At 38.0% G+C, this 10159-nt stretch overlaps 1 protein-coding gene across 1 annotated transcript; it reads right to left on the bottom strand.

Annotated features, from left to right (window-relative positions):
- Positions 1 to 1125: 1125 nt before the first annotated feature.
- LOC131159385 (oligopeptide transporter 3-like) lies at positions 1126 to 5726 on the bottom strand. The gene is made up of 6 exons (XM_058114262.1): positions 4466 to 5726; positions 4056 to 4153; positions 2950 to 3519; positions 2455 to 2710; positions 2102 to 2284; positions 1126 to 1980 (listed from the first exon to the last, which is right to left on the bottom strand). Exons 1-6 carry the CDS (start codon positions 4973 to 4975, stop codon positions 1363 to 1365), a joined length of 2235 nt encoding a protein of 744 aa, XP_057970245.1. The 5' UTR covers positions 4976 to 5726; the 3' UTR covers positions 1126 to 1362.
- Positions 5727 to 10159: the final 4433 nt, after the last annotated feature.

Raw genomic sequence — 10159 nt, 5'->3', positions numbered from 1 at the left:
ATTTTAATGACTTAATTCTATAAAAGAATAACTTAAATATCAAATCATTGGTACTCAATAATTTGTTATCATCAAAATAAGATTAATAAAATCACGGAACTAATAAAATTATGACTACAAATGATATTTTAACTTGTTACTGAACTCTACGAAATATGAATTTCTTTGCTTGAAATTATAAAGCAATGGTGAATTTATAAATACAGTACTTCAAATTCACAACTTTTAAGAATTATCCAAGTAAATGCATATATTTAAATTACATGTACTCAAAATACACATTTGAATTCAAATTCATGTTCCTAAATACAACCTAAATTAATTTGACTGGTAAAGTACAACCACACCAACCTAGTGGGCTAATATACAAAGCTCTCAAGCTGTATCCAAGTTGCAGCTTGGCTCGGAAGAAGTAAGAACCACCATTGGGTCCCCATGGCCACACCTTCCTACAGGGAGATTCCATCTCTCCTCTGGCCCCGGTCAAGACACCCACTGAACCACATGCAGAAGGGGAAGAGCGGGAGAGGCGTCCATTCCTGGTATTGCCCTCCCCCTCGGTTCATGAACCGCATCCATTAGTTTCTTTCCAAAATTGCGCATGGCATGACGATGATTCTCTACTATTAAGTCCTCGTAGAAATGAAAGTACACTAATTCCATCTATCTGGATTCTGAATCCTGTCTGCAACCTCATTTTCATTGCGTATTATTTTGAATCATTATTATTGGGAGGAAACTAAATGTTATGCCAGTGTCTTTATTATTAGACTTGGGAAACACAGTAGTAATAGCAACTTTATCAGGATTTTTGTGCCATGTAATGCGAATGCTTTGATCTGATTTGACAATTAATTTTCTATAAATTTCCAGGGAAGAGGAGTAAACCTCTGAACTGCAGCAAGGGCTTTGTCCTCTGCAAATGAACAAAGCATCTCTGCAACGATCACTTCTCTTCTGTTTCATTATTTTTTCTTATTCCCACAGTTTTATAGTTCTTTCAAGATGCAGGATGATGATAACCAGAGCAGATATTACAGAACCTGTGAAAAAAATAAAAGCTACGGAACCTTTTTTTTTTAATTCGCTGCAGCCAGCAAGTGCATTATTTATTGATGATAAGCCTGCACAACAATAATATAGTGCATTAAAACATTGAAAATCTGCTCTTGGACTTCAAAAAGACCTTTCCTCCACATCCACTAGAGTTAAAAAAATAAAATAAAAATAAAAAACAACAATTCGTTTACAATAGTGCAAAGCAATTTTTTTTGACTTCTAAACCAGCATATGCCCGCTTCTCTCTCAAAACCGCCACCAATTCTGCATTTTCTATAATCTCCAAGCCCCAGTATGGATTACCTATCTGAAGACTGGGCATCCTTTAACCGCAATCCCTGGTGCAGTTGGGCATGTGGCCAAAGGGCAATGGTCTAGCTCTGTACCCCACCACTTCAAATCATGGTTCTCATTCTGCAGGGCAAAGAACAGAAGAACACCCATGAAGGCAGTTCCAGCATCCAAGGCTGCAGATAGAACATAGTTGTATTTCTGCCACCATCCCTTTCGGTATCGGAATATGAAATAGTTGAAGATTGTCCCTGTGACTAGCCAACTAGCTATGTTGGTGGGCCTCGCTGGAGGCATCCCAGCAAAACCATAGGATAAAACTGGGATGTTTATCAGGGGGATCCATTTCTTATTAGGGAAAATTTTGCTCAGTACACAGACAGGTACTGGCAGGACTGCTCCTATGAGGAATAGCCATACCAAGTTACGGTACATCCCTCCCGGTCCAAACAGCCTCCTGGGTCCAACCAGACCCCATATAACAGAAGCATCAAAGGTGACACGGAATTTAGGGCATGTCCATGGGCTATCGGGATGCAATGACTCAACATCACATATGTTTTCAATACTCCCCAACATCCACCATGCAACTGCAAGGTTTACTATACCAGCAACAACAGTTCCCACCAGCTGAAAAAAGTTTGAAGAAAACAAAAAAGAGACAAAACAGAGATGTCATGGTGGCTTTTACATAATCCAATGACAAAACATGAAGTGTTTTAATGCATCAAGGTTTTTGAGGTGCACAGACCTGCGCTGTGTACATGCATCGTGGCGGAATTTTCATGTATTGCCCGAGTTTAAGATCAGATAAGAATGATAAAGCATGGATCGAACTGGTTCGACCATACATCTTGAAAAGCAAGTTTGCTATAGGTTTTCCAGGGAGGATATACCCAAATATGAACTGTGCTATTATGTCATATCCAGGTTGCTGCACGATACAAGCACAAGAACACCAATATGTTAAAAAAATATCCACAAATTTTTTTTCCCCTAGTTTTCCACGTTTCATATCTACAAAATCTAGAAATAGTTGCTGAAGTCTAGAAGGACAGAAAGAGAAGAGATGAAACCCTCTAAAACCAGAAAAGGGGTAATTACCTGGTTAGTGGTTGCTTGAATGACCCCAACAGGGAGGGTAACAATCAAGGCCAAGGCAAAGGAAAAGAGCAACCCCCACCATGGCAGCTGCACTTCTTCTTTCCACACAAAGCACATTACAAGAGATAGGGCAATGCTTCCTATTAATAGGATGAGGAACCACCAGTGAGGCACTTCTTTGTAACTTTTCATCAATTTTGCATGTACATCTAATTTCATATTCTTCATTGCGGATTTGCTCTGCTTCCAAATATCACTAGATAATGGAAACCAAACATAACATTATGTAACTGCGCAAATAGTCAAAACAATATTTCACTTTCAACAGTTATACATTCAGTAATAAAACGAAATGGATGACGCATTGTAGTCATGCTTTCCCCACAAAAGTTCTTTCCACAAGAAATTGGAAAGGAAGTGGCAAAATATTGATGTTTTGTGCTCCATTCATGAATTATTTCTGGTGTTAATTACTCTAGTTTGATAATAGCATACCGGCCATTAAAAAGTGCCACATGGGTGAGAGTTGCTGTAAATCTCGCAAATCCTGATCCAATGGAAAGGGCAAATAGAGGACTAAGATACATCTTCCCATATGTCTCATAAGCAGAAACATCAAGATCATAATGTGGGGTCAAGATCTTTGTGGTATTATAATCTCCTCCACTTGAAGTGAATATGTGATCAGAAAATATAGGAAATTTCCTCGCGTCGAAGGTGTTAAACTTCCAGTAACACAGAGGGACAATTATGTAGATAAACATGATGAATCCAACCCCAATATTGACGATTGAAAACCACGGTGCCACCAGCGGGTTTCCATGGTATGCTGAAATTCCAGTCCAATCAAAGGAGAAGGCTCCGACCCCAAGCCCATGGTAACCAGATCCGATTTGCTGAAGGGTGATACTATGGGGCCAAGCCCAGCAGACCCATGAGAAAAATGTCAAAATTTGAAATAAGTATCCAGGAAATGCATAGTAGACAAAGCTTGCGAACATGAAAATAAGGAAAAATTTCATCCGGGTTGGGCCATCTGATTTTGATTCCTTTTCATGGAGTGCACTGAGACAGAAAACATATCAACACCATCAATATTACCGTACTGGAATTAAACAGCATAATTAACCAGAGCAAATACTAAACTTCTTACCTGTTTTGCAGGTTTCTGAGCTTTTCAATTATTGTTATTATTATTTTCATATTCTTCTTTCCCAAGTATTAATAACAGCTTTATCATTGTCTTCTTGAATAGAAACCATATGCAAATTCTCCCTTAAAAAAACTAAGTAATTCTCAAAAATTTCATCCTCTATCCTTTTATCTTCTTTCTGCCCTTTATTTTATGCTTTTGTAGTCAAATAGAGAATTTTGCATCCAACAACTCATTAAAGAAGGAATACTTTTTATCTTCTTTTTTTTTTTTTTAATATTCTCAGAATGAGAAATTTTTTTAAAAAATAATTTACAATATAGGAGAACTAGCCACAAATGCATTTGTTCTGATTCATTTTTCCCCTTCAATTAATAATTCCCCCTTTTCTGAGATGCGCATAGCACAAAAATTAATGGAGAATAAGCTAGAGCAGAGGATGACAGACCTGAAAAGAGAAACCTGAGCAAGGTTTGAAGGCCACCACATTTCAGCAGGCTCAACAAGGTACCTCCTCAATATCCCAGCCCATCCATACCCCAATAACTGCGAAATTGAAATAAATAAATAATTGAGCAGAAATACGAATACAAATTACAACAATAAAAAAATAATAATATAATATATATAAAAAGAAGAAATAGGCGAATCCGGTAAGAGCAAACTCTCTGGCAAACCATTAGTTAAAAAAAAAAAAAAAATTGCTTCAAGAATAAACCATCAAGTAATGACTGAAGCCCCTCACGCGCGCGCGCGTGAAGTAAAACCCACTAAACAAAAAGTTTAAATATTAAATTATGATTATTTTCCTCCAGTATGAAATGAAATGAATAGTGGGATTGATTAATAATTACAGACCTGAGTGGTCAAGACGATGAGAAGGCCGCAGAGAAAATTCAAGCTCTGCTTGTAGTAAGCCTTCATGACCGTAATAGCCCCAATCGGGTACGCATCACCCCCACCGCTAGAAACCCCACAATTTGCGAAAATCGTGATGATCACATGTTCCTTGACATTGAACGGCCCAGGATTCAGGCTGAAGCTCCTTCCCAGGACCGTGTACTTTCGGGTGGGCAGCGTCGAGGCCATGATTCTGCCCACGGGCAGGGCGGCGACTTGAACTATAATAGCCGATATGGCCAGCGGCTGAGTCCGGTATATGAAGAAGGTGTTGAGGAAGATTAGGAGGACGCATGAGATTATGCCCAGAAACCACGCCCTGAAAGTCATCACCGGCATCGAAGGGTCGTCGGTCTCCGGCACGATCAGACGCACTTCCTCAACCGGGTGCCGGTGCTCCTCCTCCGACTCCCCGGCAGCCGCCGCGTCGCTTCCGGTGAAGGTTTCGTATTCGCGCTGGGTAGACATTGGAACTGTGCGTGTGTGAGTGAGTGTCTCCTCCTCCCTCTTTTGATTTGCCACCCCGACGACTTGACCCGGTGACTTCTCTTTTCAATATTTGTCGATTCGAAAGAAATTTAATATGTTTTAATGCCAAGTTTTATTTAAACTTATGATTCAAATCCCAAATTTCATACTTGAACGTTTCTGAAATGGTGAAGTTATAATTTACTAAAACTCATATATTTCCTTAATTTATGTCAGTGAATTACTAAAACATATTTTTTATATTTCATAGATTAAAAAAATATATATATGCTGATGTCATTTTTACGCGCATGAATGATTTTTCATTTAAAAATTCTCAAACCATTTAATATAATCGTAAATATAACGCGGGCTTCGACTAGCGTATACTGTAACAGAAGGAACAAGGGAGGAGGTGAAAAGAGAACTGTGCGGTACGCATGTGCGGGGCACGTGCAAGGATCTTTGCTCCACTCCCCTGTAGTTGGATTTTGGGGATGGGAGGAGCTGCAGAGCGCAATAGGGATGGACAGGAAACTGAATCAAATGATAGGCTCGGGGAACGATAATTGTGGGGTAGGAATCTTGTGGCTCTACTTTTGGGAACCGAACTCTGAGGACTCTTATCGGGAAATTGAGTGTAATATTGTACCTATTTTTCAGATTCCTTGTTCTATTTTATTTGTCTATTGACTATTGCCCAAGGGTCTATTTGGGGATTCTATGATATTTATGATTGGCCTTTTGGGCTTTTGTAGATCCTAGTTAAATTTGGATAATGACTTGACTTTTTTTTTTTTTTAATGAGAAATTTTTATCTTAAAACTTAATTCATGGAGCGGAGGATTGGACCGTAAGGCCCGAGCCGTAGCATTTATGGACTAAGCGGCCCAAGTCATACTCGCGGGGGTGCCCTCGAAAAAATTTTTGGGCCCATTTTGTAGTTCATTCAGAACCCTATGCATAACATATAAAATGATTATTTTTGAGTGATTAAGGTAAGCAATCACACTTCACGAGAGAGCGAGAGAGAGTGAACATTATATTGCCGCACTTTTTGTATTTTTCTTCCTGATTATAGTGAAATCCCTAACTCTGTGGACGTACGCAAAATTGTCGAATCACGTAAATACTATTTTGTGCGTATGATTGATTTTTCTTTGACGTGTATTCCTTCTCTACTTTGTTTCTCACAGGTTTCGGAAATTTATTGCTAATTCCCAACATGGTCGAACGCCCTTGCACAAAGGCTAGGTTAGGTCAATCCCTTGGGCTTTTCTTCAATTTTAATGACTTAATTCTATAAAAGAATAATTCAAATATCAAGTCATTAGTGTTCAATAACTTGTTATTATTACAACAAGATTAATAAAATTTTAGGACTAACAAAATCATGAGTAGAGATGATATTTTAACTTGTTATCGAACTCTACGAAATATGAATTTCTTTACTTGAGATTATAAAGCAATGGTGAATTTATAAATACAAGTACTTCAAATTCATAACTTTTAAAAATCATCCGAATAAATGCATGCATTTGAAATACATGTGTTCAAAATACACATCTGAATTCAAATTCAAGTAACTAAATACAACCCAAATTAATTTGATTGGACTCCTATTGAAAATTTTAAAGCTCAAAACTTAGCCCAACTAGTTATAAATAGTTTTAAATATATGAGTAAAATACAACCACACCAACCTAGTGGGCTAGTATACGAAGCTCTCAAGCTGTATCCAAGCTGCAGCTTGGCTCGGAAGAAGTAAGAACCACCATTGGGTCCCCATGGCCTCACCTTCCCACAGGGAGATTCCATCTCTCTGGCCTCTGTCAAGACACCCACTGAACCACATGCCACATGCAGAAGGGGAAGAGCGGGAGAGGCGTCCATTCCTGGTATCAAGTCCTCCCCCTCGGTTCACGAACCACATCCACTAGTTTCTTACCAAAATTGCGTATGGCATGACGATGGTTCTCTACTATTAAGTCCTCGTATAAATGAAAGTACATTAATTCCATCTATCTGGATCCTGAATCCTGCCTGCAACCTCACTTTCATTGTGTATTATTTTGAATCATTATTATTGGGAGGCAACTAAATGTTATGCTATTAGCAATACTCAACCATCTCCAGCATATTATTTTCCATTTCAAAGAATATTTTCTGTTTTCTTTTTATTGCTAGAGAATATTTCTAGCTTGCTGTCGTGTATATATATACAGCTGTGCGAGAACCGTTCATGCATGGAAAACTAATATAATAATTTTACAGTTTATCTTCTTTACTGCATTTCTCTTGTTTTTCTGTCATGGTAGCAGAACCTTTTTAGGACTCACGTCCATCCTTTCTCGAGGTCTGTGTCTGCAGCATGGCCGACTCTCCTGTTGCATCCTCTTCCCATACGCAACCTCCCACTGTCTCACTTCCTTCTCCCATCAACATGATTACTAGTAAAGCTGAATCACGAAAATTACTTGTTGTGGAAGGCACAACTCATGCCCTATCTCAAAGGCTAGAACTTATTTGGCTATATTGATGGCTCTACTGCTCCTCCTCATCCGCTCGACAAAAACAACACACCATCTCCTGAGTTTCTCGCTTGACAATAGCAGGATCAAGCTATCATCAGTGTCCTGATCTCCTCTCTCTGAAACACTCACTGCTCACGTTCTCACAGCCACTTCTTCTCGAAAGGTGTGGACAACTCTTAAAGATTTGTTTGTTGCGAAATCAAATGTTGGTATTATGCAAGTTCAACTTAAGCTCCCTACTCTCAAGAAGGGTTCAGAATCCATTACAGAATACTATCATCGTGCAAAGCTCCTTCATGACTCCCTTGCCATGATTGGTAAAATCATTTTAGCCTCTGATTTCATTACATTTCTCCTGGCTGGATTAGGCTCCGACAACAACTCACTTGTTACGTCCATCACTACTCGTGTGGATCCGCTCACTCCTGCGCAAGTATATTGTAACGTCCTCAAAATTCTCACCATTTTTTTTTATGATAATAACAAATTACTCTAATATCTGAAAATAATGGGCACCTCTATGCAGCGGGAAATATAAATCACATAACCACATATGCATATATATATATATATATATATATATATATATATATATATATATATATATAGAATACCAGAATTCAGTATTTTCAACCATAGCTACATAATACTTCTCTCTCTCTCCAATGTCAACTACACCAAAAATACAAAATCCTACACCAACTTACCCTATAACTAGGGTGACCAAGTGATCTCTATCCGCGAGCTTGATATGCTCGCCTAACTGACTCACCTGAAAAATGTTAAAGTAATGGGGTGATTTGATGCTCAATAAGTGGAAATATGCTATTACTAGTGTGTGGCGACCAAGTCATAAAATTATAATAATAGTATTTAAAATTACATAATCTGGAAAAACTGTAAAACACATGAACAGTAACTTAAAACATTTGTAGCATCTGAACTTTCTATCATTCATACTACTCTATACTATATATGATAAAAGTTGTAAAACTGTATATATATATATATACACATAACTGTGCTTTTTCCTTAGGAATCTGTATGTCATGATTTAATCCCTCATGACAAGGTTGTGCGGCCCGTAAGCAGGACTTAACCTGGTCGGCCCTTCAGGTAAGTCACTATACTCTACACTACTCCCGCCCGGCCAAACTACATACACTCCTAAGCTTGGGACTGACTGCTACCTCATCAAACCAGTCCCCTCAACCCAGCGAACTGGGGAGCTGCATACTCTCCGAGCATGGTTGATGGTACCCACACACTATCTGAGATATGTGGTTGCACTCTATCTGTATTAGCAACGGTACCGTGCTCTGTAAACTGTATCTCTCTGTAATGTCTCCACAGGGATCTGATACTATATAAGTACATCTATATATATATATATATATATATATATATATATATATATATATATATATATATATATATACCTTTTCTGTTTTGATTATGTTTCCAAAATAACTATAATGCTATAATTTTGTACTGTAAGTACTGTGAAATCTGAGTTACTGTAGCATCTCAATGCTATAACTGTATAATCTGTCTTTATAAACTGTGTGTTATGGTATTCAGGAAAACATAACATTTAGTAAAAACTATGATATACTGAACTGAATAAAATTTATATAAATTTGTCTGATAATCATCTATGAATAACTGTATATACATGCTATATAACATGATATGCTGAAGTACTATATAAATTTTACATCAAGTAAATATCTACTTAGGCCACACAACATTAAAACATTTGTTCTGTAGATACTGCATAATAATTGGTATATATGTATTTATGAAAACTCTATTAATATTCTTAAAACCCTAGCATAGCATATTTCTCTTACCTTATCTCTGAAAAGCCCCTACAAAATTTATTCTCTATACCCGCAGAGTTCTCCACTCAATACCCTGAAAATCAATTCCCCCAGAACAAAACATAAGTATTTTTTCGTGTATTGTATTTCTTATAACTGAGGGAAATGCAAATACTAAATAAAATGTCTTACCTTGAGATTGGGACGAAATCTAAGCCAACTCCACCAATGATCAGCTCCAACAAACTTGCAGAGAACTTCGCCAGGAACGTCATGGTGGCCTCAGATTGTCGATCTGGCGACTGACGGGACCGAAATTGAAGAGAAAAGAGGGAGAGGTCGTAGGAGAGAGAGAGAAGAAAATGACGCTGAAATTCTGTGTAAAACTAAGTTTAAGCACTGTTTATATTACGGGATCCGTTGACGAGCCACGTCACCTCATCGACGAGTCCTTCAATAATTTCATCGACGAACTTCCTCCCTTGTCGACGAATTTCAGTCTATCCCAAAAACCCTTCTCGGTATCTTCTCGTCGATGAGGCATGGCTTCGTTGATGAGGCCTACTTATAAGCTCGTCAACGAACTCCTTGTGTTCGTTGATAAGGCCCTGTGTAAAATTCTTGGGTTATTCCATTCAAAATGCAATGTTGTCAACGAAACCTGCTGCCTCCTTCTATTTCCGTTTCCATTTCCCTCTCTTTTTAATATTTAAATATCATTATTTTTCGGGTCGTTACATTCTCCCTTCCTTATAAAATTTCGTCCTCGATATTAACTATTTGTATCTCCATTTATACACTCCATCATTCCGTAAAGGAAAATGGTA

The sequence above is a fragment of the Malania oleifera genome, chromosome 7, assembly GCF_029873635.1.
Source record: "Malania oleifera isolate guangnan ecotype guangnan chromosome 7, ASM2987363v1, whole genome shotgun sequence".
In the NCBI taxonomy this organism is placed as follows: domain Eukaryota; kingdom Viridiplantae; phylum Streptophyta; class Magnoliopsida; order Santalales; family Ximeniaceae; genus Malania; species Malania oleifera.
Note: the sequence above shows the minus strand (reverse complement) of the source record. Positions and strands in the feature narration are given on the sequence as shown.